The sequence below is a fragment of the Dermacentor albipictus genome, chromosome 3, assembly GCF_038994185.2.
Source record: "Dermacentor albipictus isolate Rhodes 1998 colony chromosome 3, USDA_Dalb.pri_finalv2, whole genome shotgun sequence".
Lineage (NCBI taxonomy): Eukaryota > Metazoa > Arthropoda > Arachnida > Ixodida > Ixodidae > Dermacentor > Dermacentor albipictus.
Window position 1 is genome coordinate 4,427,459 of NC_091823.1, and position 23,859 is coordinate 4,451,317.

The window sequence follows — 23,859 nt, forward strand, 5'->3', positions numbered from 1 at the left end:
CGTACAACTGGCGCGTGCTGGCCGTGTTTTTTCATCGTCCTGCAGCGTCCCCTTGTTGACTGTGGCTGTGACAGCGGCTGTGGATCCGCTATAGATATTTTTCAGTATTTTTTTACATACCGCTCGCCTACACCCTGATTCCGTAATGCCTCCATGACTGCTGAGGTTTCGACTGAATCAAACGTACGCTTTCTCGTAATCAATGAAAGCTATATATAAGAGTTAATTATATTTCGCACATTTCTCTATCACCTGATTCATAGTGTGAATATGGTCTATTGTTGAGTAGCTTTTACGGCATCCTGCCTGGTCCTTTGGTTGACAGAAGTCTAAGGTGTTCCTGATTCTATTTGCGATTACCTTAGTAAATACTTTGTAGGCAACGAACCGTGAGCTGATCAGTCTATAATTTTTCAAGTCTTTGGCGCCCCCTTCCTTATGGATTAAGATTCTGTTGGAGCTCTTCCAAGATTCCGGTATGCTCGAAGTCATCAGGCATTGCGTATACAGGGTGGCCAGTTTCTCTAGAACAATCTGCCCACCATCCTTCAACAAATCTGCTGTTACCTGATCCTCCCCAGCTGCCTTCCCCCTTTGCATATCTCCTAAGGCTTTCTTTACTTCTTCCGGCGTTACCTTTGGGATTTCGAATTCCTCTAGGCTATTCTTTCTTCCATTATCGTCGTGGGTGCCACTGGTACTGTATAAATCTCCATAGAACTCCTCAGCCACTTGATCTATCTCATCCATATTAGTAATAATATTGCCGGCTTTGTCTCTTAATGCATACGTCTGATTCTTGCCTATTCCTAGTTTCTTCTTCACTGCATTTAGGCTTCCTCCGTTCCTGAGAGCATGTTCAATTCTAACCATATTATACTTCCTCATGTCAGCTGTCTTACGCTTGTTGATTGACTTCGAAAGTTCTGCAAGTTCTATTCTAGCTGTAGGGTTAAAGGCTTTCACACATTCGTGTTTCTTAATCAGATCTTTCGTCTCCTGCGATAGCTTACTGGTATGCTGTCTAAGAAGTTACCACCGACTTCTATTGCCCACTCCTTAATGATGTCCATGAGATTGTGGTTCCTTGCTTCAACACTAAGGTCCTCTTCTTGAGTTAAAGCCGAATATCAGTTCTTTAGCTTGATCCAGAATTCCTCTATTTTTTCTCTTACCGCTAACTCATTATACGGCTTCTTGTGTACCAGTTTCTTCCGTTCCCTCCTCAAGTCTAGGCTAATTCGAGTTCTTACCATCCTATGGTCACTGCAACGCACCTTGCCGAGCACGTTCACATATTGTGTGTTGCCAGGGTTAGCGCAGAGTATGATGTCTATTTCATTTCTAGTCTCACCATTCGGGCTCCTCCACGTCCAGTTTCGGCTATCCCGCTTGCGGACGAAGGAATTCATTATCCGCATATTATTCCGTTCTGCAAATCCTACTAATAACTCTACCCTGCTATTCCTAGAGCCTATTGCCATATTCCCCTACTTACTTGTCTCCAGCCTGCTTCTTTCCTACCCTGGCATTGAAGTCGCCCATCAATATAGTGTATTTTGTTTTGACATTACTCAACCCCAATTCCACGTCTTCATAGAAGTTTTCGACTTCCTTATCATCCTGACTGGATGTAGGGGCATAGACTTGTACGACCTTCACTTTGTACCTCTTAATAAGTTTCACAACAAGACCTGCCACTGTCTCGTTAATGCTATAGAATTCTTGTATGTTACCAGCTATATCCTTATTAATCAGGAATCCGACTCCTAGTTCTCGTCTCTCCGCTAAGCCCCGGTAGCACAGGAGGTGCCCGCTTTTTAGCACTGTATATTTTTCTTTTGTCCACCTGACCTCCCTGAGCCCGATTATATACCATTTACTGCCCACTGATTCCTCCAATAGCCCTTCTAGACTCACCTCACTAGATAACGTTCTAGCGTTAAACGTTGCCAGTTTCAGATTCCAATGGCGGCCTGTCCGGACCCAGAGATTATTAGCACCCTCTGCTGCGTCACAGGTCTGACCGCCGCCGTGGTCAGTTGCTTCGCAGTTCTTCTCCAGGTCACTATTATTATTATTATTATTATTATTATTATTATTATTATTATTATTATTATTATTATTATTATTATTATTATTTGATCATAAACGCATCAAAAGCGAATATCGTAAGCTTCACGCGGAAGGCTGGCAGGATCGTGTCATGCGATGATGTCATGCGATGAACGATGCTGCACTGAACGAGCAAGGCTTACTGAATCGCGTCACTTACAAGTGTGGCTCTTGATGTGAAGAAGGAAAACGACAGCCTTCGCCTGCACCTGGCCACAGAGATATTGTGCAAATGCGCGCAGCAGCTAGGTGACGGAAACGAGTGGCCTCCTTTGGAGTCCCTTTGGTCCCACGTCGCAAGTCAAGTTATCCTCTCCGCCAGCTTCTCGTCGCACGTGAAGAACAGCCCAGCCTCAAATCGGCACCGGCTCCCATGGCGGGGTCATCGCGAGGGGCAAGTGCGCGTCTAGGTCTTGAGTTCGGGGCCAACACGACGGCGAAGCTGTCGCTGGGGGCAAGTACTTCCAGCGCACTGGTTTCTCTGCAGGAAAGGCGTTCAGCTTTCGCATCGCGCTTGGCCCTTTCTACAACTCGCGAGGAAATTTTTGCTACGCTGGAAAAAGTTGTCGATAGCAGCGACTGTCAATAGCTCAAAGCAAAGTGCGAAAGTCACGCTTCCTTATCAGACACAATGAACGCGAACGTTTTCCGAAAAATCAATTTGGAGAGCATTCGGTGGAAGGGTTGGCTGTTCAGGCCTTTCAACGGCAAACATGATGCATCCAGGGACGCCAGCGACAAAATAACGTAATTTCTTTTCTAACCTCACTAATATAACGTGCTCCGATTTTCACGAAAATGTTCGTGGTCTACGCACGGAATCCTCCTATTTGTACGAGAACATGCTAGCATGCTCGTGCCGTCTTATTTGCTTAACTGGAACTTGGCCTTTGAATGATTTACTGTCTAAGAATTACTTTCCACTGGAATTCACAGTTCACAGATGTGATCGCGTGTATGATGCGCGTGTTAAATACTGCGGTGGTGTGCTAATTGCCGAGCGAAACAATCTTGCTCCTCCACACGAAAAAAGGAACCTACAGCGGCACGTCAACTAGCTGACGCAGGGCGCTACCTCACATTCCTCCACCGACGTTGAGTAGCACACATTTCTTTTCAATTCTACACCCTCGCCGCTAACACACCCTCTGACGTTGCCTCGCCCAGTCGGCTTACCCCCTCTCCCCTTTAAAAGCGACCTACCTATATAAACTGCGCCGAGAAAAGCACCTGCGGCCTTGGAAAAGACAAGTCCACTTGTCGAAACGTTGGCTCTCGCTTTTAGGTTGTTCTCGTTATGCTCATCTTATTGAATATTTACGGATATTCGTAATTTACGAAAGTATACTAATGTTCGTAATTATCTCTCGTGAGCGAGCGTGCTCTGTATGTTGCGGAAGGAGGGCAAAAGCGCGACAAAAGTATGACGTCACATGCCGCCCAGGCAAAAGCCAATATGGAAGATGGCCTTCAGACATCACTGCATACTCCACGCTCCTCTGCTTACTTCGGAATTACTGGTGTGAACAACTGAGCCATTCCCTCGTACTTTCGCTAGCCTTGAGGACATTCTTTCAATGAGAGCCGCTTTTAGTATACTACTACTACAAGCCGTGCTTAAGGTCAAGGGGAGCTCAAGGGGGCCATTCTCCTCCCCTCACCAACACACACACACAGATAAAAAACATACATACATACATACATACATACATACATACATACATACATACATACATACATACATACATACATACATACATACATACATACATACATACATACATACATACATACATACATACATACATACATACATACATACATACATACATACATACATACATACATACATACATACATACATACATACATACATACATACATACATACATACATACATACATACATACATACATACATACATACATACATACATACATACATACATACATACATACATACATACATACATACATACATACATACATACATACATACATACATACATACATACATACATACATACATACATACATACGCACTGATAGCCCGTGTGAATGAACCCCCGAGCAGACACTGACGGTACTCACTCGGAACGAAGCTGTCCCTCCTTGACGGCCTGCGCAAGGCGGCGCGCCATGCGCGTCACCTGTCGGCGCGAGGAGTAGGCGACGCAGGCGACCGTCAGCGTCCTGCACCGAAAAACCAACGAAGGCGGCGCTCAGACGCGCTCCCTCCTCACGGAGAGACGTCACAGCGCTCCAAGCGTATACACCTTCCCAAAATTACACCGAATGATGGAAGTATATCACACGGCAACTGTCCCTCTGAATCATTTCATGATATGGCCGATCGCTCCTGGCTCCCCATACCACGGCGCGATCAGAAAGTACGCATCACATTCGAGTGACGTAAGCCAAAGGCACGCACCTGGCGTTATCCGCGGTGGCAAGATCTACTTTCGCCAGGGAGCGCTGAAGGTCCTTCGGAAGCATCTCCAGGTCGCCAACACACCGTACTCGACGACCCATTTTCCTGAAGTTGTCCCTACGTAAAGTTCATCTATTTATACGGATGAATACATCAGTTTCAAGCAAAACTGTCAGGTGTTGCTTCGTTTAGATAATATCGATTCACTTGAACTATTTAAGGGCAAGACGTGAAAATACCAGAACAAAATGCTTACTTTTCATCGAAATGAGCGAGATAGCCTAGAATAAGAATATTCAGAGAAGAGAAGGATAATGGGGTTCAAAATAAACTGAGCCTCTCTGGACTCCCTTCCACCTCCGTTCAACACTCTCTCTTTATAAGTACATCCTGTAAATAGTTTCACACGTGTAACAATATGTTGTGGACACTTTTTCAGCAGCAGGCGGGCAACACCCGGTAGAACAGTGGAGGCGAGTTTCAGCGCGTTTGAAATTTCTACAGCTCATCGGACTTAGGCGTGCTACGGCCGGGGAGCTTGTCTCCTGCCTCTCGCTGCGAAGAGCCTTGCAGTCAGTAGCACATGCTAGCCCAGAAACAGGTAGTTTCATTTACACAGAATAGTAAATAACGTGCTTTCAAGAGAGAGCGACTGTGCGCTAAACGACTTCGCCGTTCTCGATTCTTATTCTAATCGAACAAATGACGCTTGCAACCTGCCCTTCAGCGTTGGCCGGAGGCATTTAGCCAGAAACTCCGTATTCTACACAGAATCTTTGCGAAAAAACGGATATATGCCTGCTGTATTGCCTGTATATCCCTTACAAGAATGCCTATTAACATTATTTAGAACTTCTACCAACTTCCTATTTACTCTACTGACAGTCTATTTACAGTCCAGTGACATTTTTTTATACGCTGTCAAAGTACTTCCTTCTTACTTATGTACAAAGAATATTTTAAATACACCGTTAAAAGATTTCCTTCTTAGTTTTGTGTAAAGAATGTTTTATATACATCGTTAAAAGACTTCCTTCTTACTTCTGTATAAAGAATATTGTAAATACACCGTTAAAATACTTTTTTCTTACTTTTGTATAAACGATATCTTTAGTACACCTTAAAAGACATCCTCATCATTTTTTATAAAAGATATTTTAAATACACCGTTAAAAGGCCTCTTATTTGCATTGCGGATGAATATAAAAACATATTTTAAACATTTGTTTATAAATATTACGTTGTAGTCTAGCCAGTGAAGAAGACACTGAATGTCAAGCTGGATTTTGATGGAGACATTACCACAAGCTAAAGCAGATAAGGTGACTCTTATCATCAGCGTATCAAAGAATTCTTTTTTAGATTTGAATGTCACACTTGCATTATCACTAATGGTATAATTTAAATAAAGGCGGTTCCATAATAAGCATTGAGGCAAACTTGAATTAATGCTTAACGGAATGGGTCCCCTATACACAGACAGCGCAAGAGCTCATTGGAGTATTTTTAAGGAGAAAAAGCTACATAACTTCGCAAATAGCTCGTGGTCAATAGTGTCGAATGTCTTTGTTTAAACCGACGAAGAGCACAAGTATCAGAGCGATATTATGTCACATAATATCACTGAAGTTTTCTAGAAGTGGAATTGTGCTAACTCATTGCGAAAACCAAATTAAGTAGGAGATGGGAGCTTGAATTTAACAAAAATGGACGGCATATGCTTGCGTGAAGAACTTTTTCTCGTGTGCATATGTGCTGTAACACTGAGAATCACTGTGAGTCTCAAGTTATCGGAATATTTATTTGATCATCTTGCAACGGTCTCAGAATGCACACGTTCAGGTTCTTCTAAATATGGCAAATATTTTAGCTATTAAGTAAATCAAAACGTTCTTGAGTTCCATAAAATTTCACTCAATATCTCTGAACTGAATTTCGTGAAAGTATGACCTTTTTTTAATAAATTAATTACAGAATTTGTGGATACAGAAGCAGGTCCCATAGCCAGAGAATGAATCGGTACCTCCTAGGGTAGTGAATGCAGAAAAATTAATTAAAGCAATAAACATCAGTAGCGAAATCAAGCAATAAGATACATCGCAGGCAAAAAAAAAGAAACAGATAGCAGCAAACAAAGGATCCAAAAGCCACAATTAGACAGGGTAAAAAGCAAAGGTAATTCAACACGTCTAAGTAGTTGTAGGATGGTTACAGGGTGAAAATACTAAAAATAAACGAAAAAAAAAGAGAACGTAAAAAGTCTCATCTATTTACAGCAATGTAAAAGAACCCCTGATCAGATACTTTATCAAGAAAAGATTGTGAACAAGTAGGCAGGATAGGGAGCGGGACAACAAAACGAAGTAACCAGAATTATGCATCATATGGCATGGGTGTGAGGAAAGCTTTCAGTTCTTCTTTTTTAGTTTTCCAGTTGATTGAGAACTTTTGATTGCCGGTGGTGTGGTATTCCAGAGACGGATTCCGGTATGCCACTGTATTAAGCATTCTCATCCAGGCCAGGCACCTGCGGGGAGAACGCGCTATTCCATTACGAAATGAGGAGGCATTCAAACACCCCACCGGTGAATTTGAGCTTGCATCTTCCGAAGGAATTGAAGAAGATGTTTGTTAAAATTATAGGCAAGTTCCAAATCAAATTCGGTTGTGATATCTCTGTATAATCCCAATGTTATTTCATTGCCAGTCTTCCGATAATTTAGTTCACATTTCTCCAGGTCGTCTTCGTACCACCACGGCAATCTGAAAACTCGTTGAAGTGGTAATGCTTTCTTGCGAATCTAACTTCTGCTTGAGTTTATTCCTAATTTGTCTGAATTAATATTTCAACAACATGCCACTCGGATTGGATTGACATTTCTGTCTGTAATTTGCATTTAATATACGACAACCATATAATATATTTGCCAATCCATAAACTGAAGCTCTATGACGATGCAGCTTGACATGACGTTTTGACATACATCATTAGGTTTCTGCACCGGTAATTCGTAAGTACGCAAACGATCGTGACGAACTAACGATTTCTAGTCGACCATTCAACTGCACTTGTCGAGTTGAGTGTCATATATTATTAACCTATATTCTTCTGATTCTTGAATAAATGTATTTCTCCTAACTTAGCCAATGAGACAAAGTAATAGTTTGCGGCTTCCTCTCAACTGACAACGCCCAGAATTTCTTAATTCGAACGTCTATTGCTTACATCAGCGTGACAGCACTCACTGCCAAGTCTCCAGTAGGTGGTACGTACAGCTACATACATAATGTAATCTCGCCATGTTTATTTTGTCGCACTGTTAAGGCTTTATTTTATGAAATTAAGTGGGATGTGTCACGAGGGGCCGCTGAATCTGGACCTACATCCAAGCCCATGTAACAGCCACCACTATAAAATTATGATGGACACAAGCGTGCAAGAGCGGAATGGGGCAACGTTCGAGGTATTTTTCCACTGCTCGTTTTTCGCTAAGCTCTCGAAAGCTCTGTCGACAAGCATGTGTGCTTACGAGTTGTCCAGAATGTATTGGCAGCGCCGAGAGACTTCTCGAAAGAGGCCGTCTTGCTCGCTTCGGGGACGCTGGAAGTTGTCGACGCTGAAGACGTAGATGATCGACTCCTTCACGCCCGCCAGGGAGCACCAGGTCCCGACCTGCTCCGCGCAGCACGACACCCTACATTATACGAGATAAACAGATCACGTCGAAAGCGCTGTGCGTGCCTCATTTTCCGTTCTCGCGCGATGCGCGAATAATTTGGAGCATATGCTTTGATTCCGCTGAAAACCCACGAAATCGTATGCCGCGCTATATATATATATATATATATATATATATATATATATATATATATATATATATATATATATATATATATATATATATATATATATATATATATATATATATATATATATATATATATATATATATATATATCACTGAGCACCACGACTTTTGCGAGAAACAATTGGACTATCTTACATTAAGGAGTTCAATTCAATATAAGGTTTAATTTTTACATTATGCTCATACATATTTGAGGAGAAGGCTGGTTTGTTGAAAAATATTTATGCAAAACGGACTCTCGTTGACGCATTGCGCTCATCCATCCAGTTCTCGGCGACAAACAGTTGCGCATCTGAATGAATGTTCCAGCCGACGTCACGTGGATCGGACTGAGCGAAAAGCGTTGGAAGCGAACCCCCAATTTATCTAATTTCTTTTCTTCTTCCGCAAAAAACGAGCGACAAGCCTGAGAGAGCGCTACGATTAGGCGGCTTTGAGCTCCTGCAGCCGCCGTCCGTGCGCCTCGCTGTGTGAAATAAGACGGGGAGCGAGCGCTCGAACCACACGAGGATGTGTCCCGCGGCGCCAAGGTGCATGGGCGACAATGAGGAGCGCGGCGCCAATCTTTGTTTACCCGGCCAAGCGCGTGCGAGCCAGCGACGTGGCCTTGGTCCACGGTGACGCCACGCTTCCTGGCGAAGCGCCGGTTTCCGTCGGGGATGACGCCCACGGATCGTGGCACGGGCCCCAGGCTGAGGAGCCACACCAGCAGCCTCTCGTGCCAGGACACCGGGGCCACGCCGAAGGCGCCGAGCTCGGCCCCGTCGGCGGCAGGGCCTGCGGATACACAGAGGGTGGGGAACGGGTGCTCCACTCATACCACACTTTGTTACACCCTGCAAGCACCGAACTGCAAGAAATACGCCATTCCCGGCAGTGTCAGGCTCCCAACTATATGCCGCGAAAAATACAGACGTCAGTTATTTCATACCACCGCAAAACACGCCGTCACAGCTGTAACCATATCATGCAAAAGATACAGACTGTCTGTAATTTTATTCCATTTCACATTCAACTGCGAATCTTTCTTTCTCAGAAAACTGTAAGAGGCTCTATTCCTAGCTTCGTGCTACAGTAGGGTGAATCACCGTTTTCAGAATGCCGCCTTCCAAATGGCTGTATTATACAAGCACGCCTGGTTCATGACCAACACAACATACTTTCTTTCCAACAACGCAGTCCTTTCGGAAGTGTCGAGATCAAGGTTACGCCACACAATGTGAATGAAAACCATATTACCTTGATAAAGGAAATCGGAGAATGTATTCAAGAAGCCGTAGTTCAACAAGATAATAAAATGTGTCACCATGTGCCCGTACGAAATGCTGCCCGAGTTCCTGCCGTAATTGTATAGTTTAAACACCTCGAGAAACACTAAATTACCAAAGCACGGCAGGCTCGCATAACTGCACCAAATCTCGCCTTAAATGTCCGCTCTCCAGTTCACATTTACAAACATCAATGCCCTCAGCTCAAGTTCTTGGCAATGAATGGCGGCGAAGAGAAGGAAAGGCGGCTGTATTTTGTCGCAATGTCCAACTGAAGTAAGGCGCTTCACAACGCCGTTAGTAATGTATGAAAGCGTCTTTCCAGACGCTTCTTAGCATTTAGGCTACAGAGCAATACCTGGTTAAACAGAAACCACGTGGCAACGGGTATGTTAATGAATATGCGCTGTGGTTATCTTGGTTTGCTATTAAACAAACTAAACGACTCCATAGTAATCTTTCACGCGAACACACAGTTAGGGTAAAACAAATTTAGGTTACTGATGCACGCCTTAGCTTCCCGTTGTTTCTTTATTTATTTATTTCAAATACCTTACAGGGCCCCGAGGGCATCGAGTAAGGGAGACGGAAGTGGAAAATATGCAGAGCATAAAACGAAAGGTAAAGTACTGCACACTAAAGAAAGAAAAAAAACTGGGATTAAAAAAACGCAAGAACCAAGAAACACAATATGATATACAAAACAATCATTACTATCAGGTTATCGAGAAATCCGCAAAGTACAATAAGCCTCTCTATATGGCTTTCATAAATTACGAAAACGCATTTGACTCACTAGAGATACCAGCAGTCATGGAGGCATTACGTAATCAAGGAGTACAGTATGCTTACGTAAATACCTTGGAAAACATCTACAGAGGTTCTACAGCTACCTTAATTCTACACAAGACAAGCAAGAAGACACCTATAAAGAAAGGGGTCAGACAGGGAGACACAATCTCTCCAGTGCTATTCACTGCGTGCTTAGAAGTATTCAAGCTTTCAAACTTAAAAGGCTTAATAGTAAAAATTGACGGCGAATATCTCAGAAACCTTCGGCTGCCGATGACATTGTTTTATTCAGCAATAATGTAGACGAGTTACAACAAATGATTGAGGACCTTAACAGAGAGAGTGTAAGAATAGGGTTGAAGATTAATATGGAGAATACAAAGATAATGATAAATAGCCGGGCAAAGGAACAACGGTTCAGGATCGCCAGTTGACCTCTACAGTCTGTGAAGGAGTAAGTTTACCTAGGTCAATTCATCACAGGTTAACCTGATCATGAGAAGGAAATTCACAGAAGAATAAAAATGGGTTGGATCGCATACGGCAGACATTGCCAGCTCCTGTCTGGAAGCTTACCATTGTCATTAAAAAGGAAGGTGTACAATCAGTGCATTTTACCAGTGCTGACATATGGGGCAGAAACTTGGAGACTGACAAAGAATCTTAAGAACAAGTTAAGGAACACGCAAGGAGTGATGGAACAAAGATTACTAGGCATAACGTTAAGAGAAAGAAAGAGAGCGGTTTGTATCAGAGAGCAAACGGGTATCGACGATATTTTAATTGACATCAAGAGGAAAAAACGGAGCTGAGCAGGTCATGTAGTGCACCTAGATAACCGTCTGACCATTATGATTACAGAATGGGTACCAAGAGAAGGAAACGAAATCGAGGACGACAAAAGACTAGGTGGAGCGAAGAAATTAGGAAATTTTCGAGTGCTAGTTGGAATCGGTTGGCGGACGACAGGTGAAATGGGAGATCGCAGGGAGATGCCTTCATCCTGCAGTGGACATAAAACAGGCTGCCGCTGCTGCTGCTACTGCTGGTGATGATGATGATGATGATGATGATGATGATGATGACTACTAACGTCCCGATGTCACCTGCAGGTATTCCCGCAGCTGATCATGACATGATTCGTGGTTGCATGTGGATGTTAAAATACCGGGAATTCCAAAAAACGATGACACGTGGAAGGGCTCGTGAACTGAAGGCCTATGTTCTTCGTGTATGCGCTTGGATGCCGTACTGATTATGCAAACGGCGCGAAATGGATGAGGGCGCTCCGAGAGGTAACAGAGATGGCCTGGTGCTGTGGCGATGTTTATGAAACAAGCATAAAATAGCGAATGAACAATGAATATATAATGGTTCCAGAGAAATATCAAGTTTGACTTGTGCGATGCTCAAAAAGAAACTGTAGTTGCGTGTAATGAAGCGAGCGGCTTTATTCTGTACGGATTCTAGCAGGTTTATCAGGTAGTTTTGATATGGGGACCATGTGGAGGCTGCATATTCTAGCGGCGGCTGCGCAAGTGTTAGATGGATCAGTTTTTCTCACATTGTGTGGGGAATTGCGCAAGTTACGGCACAGATACGCATGTCCTGGAAGCTTTGGCACAAATAGTGCTGATATGCGTCGGGTATGAAAGATTATGCATTGTTGAGACTCGCGGTAGCGTTTAGGCAACGAATCCTTAGTCGTGCCATGTGGATGAGTACGTCCGGCAGTAGGAGAGAACGATCAGGCGTTTGTTTTACATTATTTACATATTGAAACAAGTCGTCACATTCTAGTCAGAGCTCACACATGTCTGCAGCCGTCAGGACACCTCAGCACACGCTCTCTCAGCACCAAAGGTCCGCTTTTAAAACGTTCTTCTTCCCTAGTTCCCTACACAAGGGAATCCAATCACATTGTTGCGGCCAATCAGAGGCGTACATTACACAGAACTTCGCCTCTGATATCCAACCTGCTCACTTTCCTCTGTTTCGCACTCGAGATTGAACCGCGATCGTCTTTCCCCTTGCGGCCGGTCGTGAAATACGCAGCTGATGCCATAACACCATCCACCCCGTGGCCTTTCGCGCGACGGAAGACGGCGCGTTTACGCCTCGCTTTCCTCCTTCGCGCGCGCCAAGTTGAGCCGCGATTCTCGGCTTGCCTCACGTGCTTTCACTCGCGCGTGCAGCATACGACGCGCGGCAACGGTGTTATCGCCCTTGCACTATACACACTGCATCGCGGAGATGGCAACGGCAAAAAAATGGGCCTGGAGCGTTCATATAATTGCTATCGCAAAAGTAAGCAGAAGTGTTTTGATATATCAGCTCGTAAAAGTGCCATCACATCAAGTTATTTTATAGCAGAGATAATGGCGTCATCGACGCGGAGCCCAGCGTCTTCCAAGACCAGCGTTAATTATTCGCTTTCTAATCGGCAAGGCGCTGCTGTATTATGTTAGATTCCCTTTCAACGCTCACATTATCCTTATCTGATTAGGAACAATATATCACACTTACCCATACGTATTTTCTTTCAAATCTATGCCGTAGGGCAGCCCTGTGAAACCACCAGAACACGCTGAGCGTGCCACCGTGTCGAGCTGGAAAGACGGAAATGGCTTTTATACCTACTCGAGTGTGTGCTCACGGGCCGAATGTTGTCTTTCAGTGCCTCGTTCCCTTTACACTCGCAAACATCGAGGCAGTTCTGTCCCTGGCTTTCCTTGAAGTTCCGAGCAGGCCTTCGCGAACCTTGAGCCTCGGTTCTAATGCGAAAAGTTGTTCGCCTATCTCCTCCGCTCCCAGCGCGGCGAGAAAAAGAGTTTGCCAAAGTGAGACGCCGTATACCGCCTCTAAATTTCTACCAACACAGGTCCGGTCTCGCTATGTCTCCTCTATGTTGTTTTTCCTCCAACGCACCTGAATATATTGAGCACTTTTTTTTCTCGTGCCGCCTATTTTTAAGACCAAGAAAACTCTTAGAAATTTCATTTCGACAACTTGGGTTAGGCTAACCTCGCCAACCATTCTTTTGAGGCGACTTCCCTGGAATCGAGTCATAGGGATAATTTTCTCGCAGTTTACAAGTTTATCAGAAACACAAAAAGTGTACCTTGCTGAACTTCTAAAATTATCAATTATTCCTATTATTTCACTCCTTTATGCTAACTGATTGCATCTGAATGTTCTTAACAGCATTTTTCTGATTTCTAAATTATATTTGTTTAACCAAACCTCAGTTATGCAAATTTAGTTTTTGTTTTAATTATAATAAACATAGTTGAAATTACCTGCTTCTTGGCCAATCCTTTGTAGTGGGTATGAGCCAGTATTTGGAGAGAAGGCCAGCAGCATTTCAAATGCTATCGTCCCAATCGATCAGCTCTGCCAGCCTTCACCTGTAAATAAACACACATTCACCCGTAACAGTTTCGGCGGAGTTGCGGGGCACCTCGACCATGCCACTACGGTTCCCCAACCACATGACCTTCGCCGAAGCCGCCGCCTGGCTGGACTGCCTCCATTGCCGTTGGTGGTCGATATGTCACGCGAAGAAGATGGAACTCGGACTGTACCCACTCTAGCGGCCTCTTCGGTACCAGTTTCAGCAGTGGTTGGTTCCTGGCAACGCCAGCACCTTATAGAGCCTCGATTTTCGCAGGCAAGTTTGGCGACGACGTGGACGAGTGGCACACCCACTACAAACAGGTGAGCAGCCGCTACCATTGGGAAGTGATAAGCCAGCTCTCAAAGGTTGTGTTCTTCTTGACAGACATGGCACTCGTGTGGTTCGATAACCACAAGGATACGCTTACAACATGGGATCGCTTCGTGTCTGAAATTAAAGAGAATTTCGGTGATTCCGTCACGAAAAAGAAGTAAGCAGAGCAGACGCTGCTTCAAAGAGGCCAAGTTCCAGGCGAGACTCGCACAACGTATGTAGAAGCCATAGTGAAGCTCTGCGGAACGGTCACTCTTCGCATGTTAGAGAAGAACCAGCTTGACCTCTTGTTGAAGGGAATCGCCGAGCATGTTTATAACTTCCTCATCGGCAAGGAGAGCCTCAACTCAGTCACCGACGCAATACGACATTGACTCACTTTCGAGACCCTCAAGACGCGGCGCATAACACCGAAGTTTGGCCAGCTCGCAACTGTTACGACTGTTGCCAGCATAGGCGACTGCCCATCACTCGATCTCATATCGACTATTAGCTTGATCGTGCGGCAGGAACTGAGTCGACACGCAGAAATGACTAACGGCACGGGCTACTGTGATGCTCAGCAGCTTTATAATACCGTCCCACACTGCCTCCTTGTCATGATGACAAGTCACAGTCATGATGACCAGGAAGTCGAAAGCTTCTATGAAGACGTGGAATCGGTTATGGGTAAAGTCAAAAGAAAATACACAATACTGATGGGCGACTTCAATGCCAAGGTAGGCAAGAAGCAGGCTGGAGACAAGGCAGTGGGGGGAATATGGCATAGGCACTAGGAATAGCAGGGGAGAGTTATTAGTAGAGTTTGCAGAACAGAATAATATGCGGATAATGAATACCTTCTTCCGCAAGCGGGATAGCCGTAAGTGGATGTGGAGGAGCCCGAACGGCGAGACTAGAAATGAAATAGACTTCATACTCTGTGCTAACCCTGGCATCATACAAGATGTGGACGTGCGCGGCAAGGTGCGCTGCAGTGACCACAGGATGGTAAGAACTCGAATTAACCTAGACCTGAGGAGGGGACGGAAGAAACTGGTACATAAGAAACCGATAAATGAGTTGGCGGTAAGAGGGAAAATAGAGAAATTCCAGATCAAGCTACAGAACAGGTATTCAGCTTTAACTCAGGAAGAAGACCTTAGTGTTGAAGCAATGAACGACAATCTTGTGGGCATCATTAAGGAGTGTGCAATGGGAGTCGGTGGTAACTCCGTTAGACAGGATACCAGTAAGCTATCACAGGAGACGAAAGGTCTGATCAAGAAACGCCAATGTATGAAAGCCTCTAACCCTACAGCTAGAATAGAACTGGCAGAACTTTCGAAGTTAATCAACAAGAGTAAGACAGCTGACATAAGGATGTATAATATGGATAGAATTGAACATGCTCTCAGGAACGGAAGAAGCCTAAAAGCAGTGAAGAAGAAACTAGGAATTGGAAAAAATCTGATGTATGCGTTAAGAGACAAAGCCGGCAATATCATTACTAATATGAATGAGATAGTTCAAGTGGCTAAGGAGTTCTATAGAGATTTATACAGTACCAGTGGCACCCACGACGATAATGGAAGAGAGAATAGCCTAGAGGAATTCGAAATCCCAGAGGTAACGCCGGAAGAAGTAAAGAAAGCCTTGGGAGCTATGCAAAGGGGGAAGGCAGCTGGGGAGGATCAGGTAACAGCAGATTTGTTGAGGGATGATGGGCAGATTGTTCTAGAAAAACTATCCACCCTGTATACGCAATGCCTGATGACTTCGAGCATACCGGAATCTTGGAAGAGCGCCAACATAATCTTAATCCATAAGAAAGGGGGCGCCAAAGACTTGACAAATTATAGACCAATCAGCTGACGGTTCGGTGCTTGTATACAAAGTATTTACTAAGGCAATCGCAAATAGAATCAGCAACACCTTAGACTTCTGTCAACCAAAGGACCAGGCAGGATTCCGTAAAAGCTACTCAACAATAGACCATATTCACACTATCAATCAGGTGATAGAAAAATGTGCGGAATATAACCAACTTTTATATATAGCTTTCATTGATTACGAGAAAGCGTTTGATTCAGTCGAAACCTCAGCAGTCATGGAGGCATTGCGGAATCAGGGTGTAGACGAGCCGTATGTAAAAATACTGAAAGATATCTATAGCGGCTCCACAGCCATGGTAGTCCTCCATAAAGAAAGCATAAAAATCCCAATAAAGAAAGGCGTCAGGCAGGGAGATACGATCTCTCCAATGCTATTCACAGCGTGTTTACAGGAGGTCTGCCAGTCTGACCTTACAGGAGGTATTCAGAGACCTGGATTGGGAAGAATTGGGGATAAGAGTTAATGGAGAATACCTTAGTAACTTGCGATTCGCTGATGATATTGCCTTGCTTAGTAACTCAGGGGACCAACTGCAATGCATGCTCACTGACCTGAAGAGGCAAAGCCGAAAGGTGGGTCTAAAAATTAATCTGCAGAAGACTAAACTAATGTTTAACAGTCTCGGAAGAGAACAGCAGTTTACGATAGGTAGTGAGGCACTGGAAGTGGTAAGGGAATACATCTACTTAGGACAGGTAGTGACTGCGGATCCGGATCATGAGACTGAAATAATCAGAAGAATAAGAATGGGCTGGGGTGCGTTTGGCAGGCATTCTCAGATCATGAACAGCAGATTGCCATTATCCCTCAAGAGAAAAGTTTAAAACAGCTGTGTCTTACTAGTACTCACGTACGGGGCAGAAACCTGGAGGCTTACAAAAAGGGTTCTACTTAAATTGAGGTCGACGCAACGAGCTATGGAAAGAAGAATGATAGGTGTAACGTTAAGGGATAAGAAAAGGGCAGATTGGGTGAGGGAACAAACGCGAGTTAATGATATCTTAGTTGAAATCAAGAAAAAGAAATGGGCATGGGCAGGACATGTAATGAGGAGGGAAGATAACCGATGGTCAATAAGAGTTACGGAATGGATTCGAAGGGAAGGGAAGCGTAGCAGAGGGCGGCAGAAAGTTAGGTAGGCGGATGAGATTAAGAAGTTTGCAGGGACAGCTTGGCCACAATTAGTACATGACCGGGGTGGTTGGAGAAGTATGGGAGAGGCCTTTGCCCTGCAGTGGACGTAACCATGATGATGATGATGATGATGATGATGATGATGATGATGATGATGATGATGATGATGATGATGATGATGATGATGATGATGTCGAGTGGACTACCTGTACAAGGACCGATCGAGAATTGCCGTTTGTCGCTTAATACGCGTATGTGCGCCCCATTATCATCCAGTCTAGTCCGCGTTTATCGCTGTTGTGTATACAAAGATGGACGCGTTTCCAACAATACGTAAATATAGTGATAAAGAAAGAACACCGCTATACTGTGAATGGCTGGATTATAGCAACGAGCGAGCTAAACAAGCTGCAGTGCGTGTGTAGTAACAACAATCTCGTTCAAGTCCAACAACAGAATGTTAAAAAAACCATAAATTAAATGCGCACTGCGCAAATTTGAACTTATTTTGTGTGCGAAAAGCACTCAACAGTCATGAATGAGTTGCGTGTGCGTAAAGATCAACACAAACACGCACACACAAGTTGTCATTGTTACGTCAAATGTGGTCATAGCGCAGCTGTAAAATAAAATTCACTATATGAAGAGGTAATGCATGCAGGCGCAAGGACATATGTAGAATCTAAACGACCACACAGCGCTACCTTCTACAAAGTTCTTCATTTTTGAGGAGTGCCGCATTTAAACCATTCTTATATAGAGTCTTCGCATTTAAATTAATGGTAATTTAAGTAGAAAGGCTGGCTACGCAATATCTGCTTGCACACGTGGCTTATACGCTTTGGCATACAATTTTCGCAACAAATTACATTCACCGAGCATAATTTACAAAAACATTTCAATCAATTCTCTTTTTTCCTATCGAAATTGCGTCGAGATTCACGACCCTGAATGTAAAATTAGCTCGCTGAGTGTCCAATTTGACGATGAATATATCGGAACAGAAGCGCACCAAGGCAATCAAACAAAGTTAAATTGTCTTCAAATAGATGGTGTTAACGTTTCAAATATAAACCTACACCGTAATTGTGATAGCGAAACCTGATTACGGAATTATTGTTAACTATGCGTTTGGTGACTCTAATTGCTAGATAATGTCCTGCAAAGCGCATAAACCACAGACTTAAGCATATCTTGCGTAACTGGCATTGTGTTTTTATTAAGCGTATATAGCATCAGTTTAAATTTTAAGAACCGGTATATATCGCACTAATACCAACCTTATAGCACACTTGGCTATCGCGCACCATATCGGCAAGACCATATTACTGCATTTAGCTCTCAAGGCAAGACAAGAAAGGACAGAGTGAATACCGGCGAAGGCACTCGGTCCTTGCGTTGTGCGCTAGCTGCAGTAATAGAGCACAAACATGCCCAAACTTACGGTATTTCAGGCCATTGTTACCGGACTCGTAAAACGACGACGAACGGACGCGAGCCGAGAGGAAGACGCCCAACAGAGCCCATGGGCTCTGTTGGCTCTGTCATTTCTGTCATCTGTTGGCTCATCTCTGTTGGCTCTGTCATCTGGCTGCCATGCACGGCAGCCAGATGAATCTCATCTCAGAGTCTCTATTTTATTTTCGCTCAAAAGCTCACTCCCGAGAGTGTGTCGTGCGCAGGCGGAGCTTCTGGCGTAGCAAGGTTCAGTGTTCGGTTGTAGAGAGCCGTGTTGATGGCGATCCACTTGCTCTGTGAAGCAAAATGAAGGCAGTGTGACTTTATGCACGCATGCAGATTTCAGACCAGTCACGCAAAGCGAATCCAGCGTGAAGAGGACGACCTCTGGGCAAAGGCCCCGAAATAACGCACAGAAAAGAAATTCAATAACGATTTAGCTGTAAATGCAAGAGAACTGCGTGAGCATGACGTCGCACCTCGTTGAGGTTCCGTATGTATGATTTAAACCGCGTTCACCCCGCTGCAAAGTATTCACGAGCTCACTCAACACACACACGCACACGTACGCACACGCACACGCACGCACACACACGCACGCACACGCACGCGCACACACGCACACGCACATTGCCTCCACCGCGTGTGGAGGAAGGGAAAGATTTGGAGGGAGCGTGCATGACAATTTTGAAGCCTAGTCTAAAAAATTTTAACGAGAAATAGGCCGTCACGTGATAGGCAAGCGGTAGATTTAGTCGGCTCCCTTTGATTGCGTCTACTGCGGGGGTTTCGGAATGTGCGCACACAGTAGGTTTGCCAAACGCATACCGAGGTTAGTGAAGCAATTCAAGTCTGTGGAACAGTCAAGTCCGTGTTATGTCATTCAGGTAAGGAACTGAACCACCACACATCATGTTCATTACGCAAAAAAAAAGAGGTGAGGCGTGCAGACAGGACACAAGAGTAGAGAAGTGGACAACACGAACGGCGTTCGTGTTGTCCACTTCTCTACTCTTGTGTCCTGTCTGCATGTCTCACCTCTTTTTTACATAATGAATCCTTATCAAATAGCTCAGCTTTCTAAACACACCACGTTGACGCGGCTCGCCACTCAAACAGTAGAGAGGCGCCAAAGCTGTAACGAAAGAAGGATAACCCACCTCACAGGGTCACGTTTCGTGCCGGTCACTCGTGGCAAACCTTTCGCCCTGCAAACGTGTGCAGGCAACCTAGCCACCCTTCCGAAGGCAATTCGTCGCGTTTGGGGCCGTCTTCTGGGAAACAATAACAGCTTTTTACCTACGCAAACATGTGCGGGCGATTAAGCGAGCGCGTACAGGGTCCGCTGCGACTGCTTTCCCGTGGCAAACAAATTCGTCCCTTCTTGTGCCCAAAACTGGAATGGCGAGCCGGGGACCCCGAACATATTTAAGGCCGTGCCGGCCTATTGTTATTGTGCGACGGTGCACGAGCTGGCCCTACCACAGCGTCGCGCATCTCGCCTTAAGGATATATTCCCTCTGTAGTATACGTTCACCTCGTAACGCCTTTGGGGAGGTTTGCTACAACGCAGGGAAATGAATTTCCGCAGCGGACGGCTCGTTGTTGCACATCACGATGTCTGATCAAAAAGACCCGTCGCCGGTCGCCTTCTCGAATCCTCGTCATCCAGGGACATTCACTGGAACAAACGGCGCAGACGTCGATGACGTATGAGCGCGTAGGAAATGGAAACCCGATCGGGTTTCCTTTGAACATTCGTGCAATACACTGGGGTGGGCGTCATTTTTTTCCTTTAACGAACTATCATCAACATTGCCGGCTACCGCAGAAGTCACTTGCCACATTCACTGTACGGTTACTGTTAAAGCCAAGACTGCGTGCACACGTGCACGCAAGAAAGAGCGTGCAACTCTTCATGCACCACACCAAAGTATGGCGCACCTGTATTTTACACTATAGCACATTCACAGACCATGGCAGAGACGATAGTCGTCTAGACGAACTTGGTGAACAAAATCAATATCTGTGAGATGTCCGTGTTACTAAATAGGCAGTAGGAAACCAATAAATATATGGTAGGGTATAGGTCTTTTTGAATGCTTTTTAAGATTAATATATAGTGGTTGAAGAACACGGACAAATATGAAAGATAGGCGGTTAAAAGAAGAAGGTAGCGGGTACCGCATGGTAGTCCTACTCACGATAGCGACCTGAGGAGCGCCTGCGGTCATGATGCGATCCGCTGGCACCGAAAAAACCTGCGCGCATCATCTCGAAGGTGGTAGTTTGTCCAAAGCTTAGCAGCATTCCATGGCGCCTCTTTGAGCGGCTTACGCGAGAACTCGTGGCTTCGTGACCTCACAGAGCAAGTGCAGTCCAAAACATGGACAAAATTCGTTCTCGTGTTGTTGCACTAACCGCAGGATGAATTTGTGCAATGGCTTGAGAGTTAGCTGCACCGTCGAAATGCGCGTGAGCTGGCACGCCGCGTTGCCCGGCGCCCATGAAAGCGCGTTCGCCTCCGTGCGCGGTCTATATATTTCAGCTGCCAGCAAATGCACGGAGCACTAACCGTGGTCTGGTCGTGCAGGCTGTTGAGGTCCATGGTGAAACAGGAGCGACTTGCCCACGCTGGCAACTCTTCTCCGCACAGCTGCCACTCGGGATACCGAAACGCCCAGTCGGGGTAGAGGTAGTCTTCGTCATGCAGCGGCGGCAAGCCTGCGTTCGCCAAGAACCTCACGTCATGACGCGCCACCTTTCATGCGCAGCTCGAGCAGACGTTGACGAATGACAAGACCACCTGAGGCTCGATACATTTACAGCGAAGCTGCTTACCTCTCACTCTTAAAACGGTTGCACCCTTTGGGGTGTATATTTGTCCCACAACTATAATCGTCATCTGCCTTGATTGCGTTTCCTTTCTTGAAAATTCTGCGCTCGCTACTTTCGCGTCGAGAATGCTGCGTCACGCTGATAACGCGCATGCCGTTCGTGACTGGGAAGTACCGGGCTCGCAGCGTTAAAGAAAGGAAACGTGGCAAGACAGATGACGATTATTGTTGTGGGACAAGATACGCCCCAAAGGGTGTAATTTTTTTTCTAAGAGTGCTACCGACCAGCGATTCTTTCGTGGCGGTCCACAGAAAACTCGGCTTTCTAGAAATCGACGATTTAGCGCAATAAACACATGTAGAGCACGCGCACGCGGGCGGCATGGTGTCACCGTGCGTGGTGGATCGCGGCGAGAGTCGCCGAACAATGGGTAGGCGCTGCTATGAGGTTCCTGGGTAGAAGCGAATGAGAAACTACCAGCCACCATCCGTGACTCGTGTGTCGACCTAACGTTGGCGAAGAACGTGGCAACTGTCAGAACCGAAAACCTCAGTGTATACCACAGCGATCATAAAGCTGTCGTGAATGTCGTTGCGCAATAAATGGTTATACGCTGCATTTAACGGCGCACTAATTTCATTCGTTAGATTAGAATAGGTTAAGTGGACGGTAACAGCTTCGCTGGCAAACCACCTTCACAGATTGGATTGGGCCTTCAATTTTTTTTTTTAAGTGAAGCATTCTATGTATCACTGATTCGTCCATGAGCGCCGAAAACCCATTGAAGGAAAGCCAACTTACACATCTGAGTAGAACACTACAGTTTACATTCGCAGTGCTGCGCCAGCGTCGACTGGCAGGCGGCCAGTACCTGATAACAGCACGAACCGACGAGCTCAGCAAGACTAGAGCATGCGCACACAGATCACTGGAAGCGCAAGTTGCGTCTGCTAGGCATGACATCGCCCCTGTGGCGATTAACTAATTGAGCGTTCCCTGCTTATCGGAGACAGCAAGTGCGCGTGTACAAGGTCTTATGATCTGGGACGAAAATCAAAGCTCCTTCGTAAAGAAAGATGGTTGAACGCCACGCTACCCAGATGAATTGCATATAGCTGCATTGCATTACGCACGTCACGCCTCTGACCGTCTACCACAGCAATCACAAGGCGATACTGTGCACGTGGTGAGTCATCCGCGAGAGTGTGCGCGTGTAATCAACGGCTACATGATCTAAAATAAAGGCTATGCAACTTACGAAAGGTGTTTTCATTCAACTTCAATGTTCTAAAAATACAATCCTAAACAAGCAATCGAGTCGCATATGCATAACATCGTGTCACTCAGCATTTCTTGGGTTCATTGCGTGGTCACTGGCTTTTGATCTTAACTTTGATTCAGCTTGCATTGGGGTAAAGCTTTGCGTTCAACCGTCTGTCTTTAAGAAAGGGGCTTTGACTTTTTTAAGAGCGGAGCTGTTTAAACTTTCGTTCTGCCGTGGAGCGTTACCAGAAAAATCAGCCCAGCAGTACACCGCCTCACGGTGCCCAGCAACCACCTGCGAGAGCGCCGAGCCACGTAAATTCCTCGCACCTCACGCGCGTAGGGCGGAGTCATGACGTTACAGGCGAGTAAACGCTCGAGCCAGCGCGGCGGCACACCTCGCAACTTCCAGCGTTAAGTCCGGCGAGACACGGGGGGTGCGAATGGCCGATTCCAGCGCGAATTTCTGGGCACAGAGTTTGGGCACAGCTGCCGCGTCTGTGACCTACAAGGAAGCTTGGCGCGCGGCTCAGCGGGACTACGATCGACGAAGGAGAGCCCATCGCGCCGAGGCCGCCGCCGACAAACGCCGTCGCCGAGCCGAGGATCCCGAGTATCGGGCCAGAGGCAACGAACGCTGCCGACTGAATGCTCGGCGCCGCCGGGAATCGGTTCCAGGCCTGCGCGTCACCGAGAACTTCCAACGCCAAGCCCGCAAATCCATGGGAGGTGCGAACGGCCGCTTCCAGCGCGAATTTCTGAGCATAGAGTTTGGGCACAGCTGTCGCGTCTGTAACCGGCTCTGGTTCGACTCTGGTAACCAGCTCGGTGCGCAACTTCGAACAGAAGAGCTCTGCCTTGCCAGTGCTCCGCGAAGCCTTCCCCGACGGCCCCGACCACGACGACGGTCGGACGTCGAGGACGAAGACCGGATCGACGATGATGACGACTGGTACTGAAGTATTGTACATAATAATAAATAAATTGTGACGTACTGTGGCTTGTATGCGTGTGGCTTGCTGGAGCTTGTGTGGCTTACCGGCCTGGCCGTGTATGACCTCACAAGAAATTGTCGAAACTACTTAGC

General features: G+C 45.7%; 1 protein-coding gene across 3 annotated transcripts in view; it reads right to left on the reverse strand.

Annotated features, from left to right (window-relative positions):
* The window catches only part of LOC139057183 (uncharacterized), an 81,100-nt gene that overhangs the window by 16,310 nt on the left and 40,931 nt on the right, over positions 1 to 23,859 (reverse strand). For 2 of the 3 annotated variants that reach the window (XM_070534990.1, XM_070534988.1), the window contains 5 exons: positions 21,247 to 21,395; positions 8,989 to 9,191; positions 8,076 to 8,240; positions 4,546 to 4,662; positions 4,206 to 4,307 (listed from right to left, as the gene is read on the reverse strand). In XM_070534990.1, coding sequence (XP_070391091.1) covers positions 4,206 to 4,307; positions 4,546 to 4,662; positions 8,076 to 8,240; positions 8,989 to 9,191; positions 21,247 to 21,395 — 736 coding nt within the window. Of the gene's footprint in view, positions 1 to 2,281; positions 2,597 to 4,205; positions 4,308 to 4,545; positions 4,663 to 8,075; positions 8,241 to 8,988; positions 9,192 to 21,246; positions 21,396 to 23,859 lie in introns of those variants that run through there. The other variant, XM_070534989.1, reaches the window with a different exon arrangement.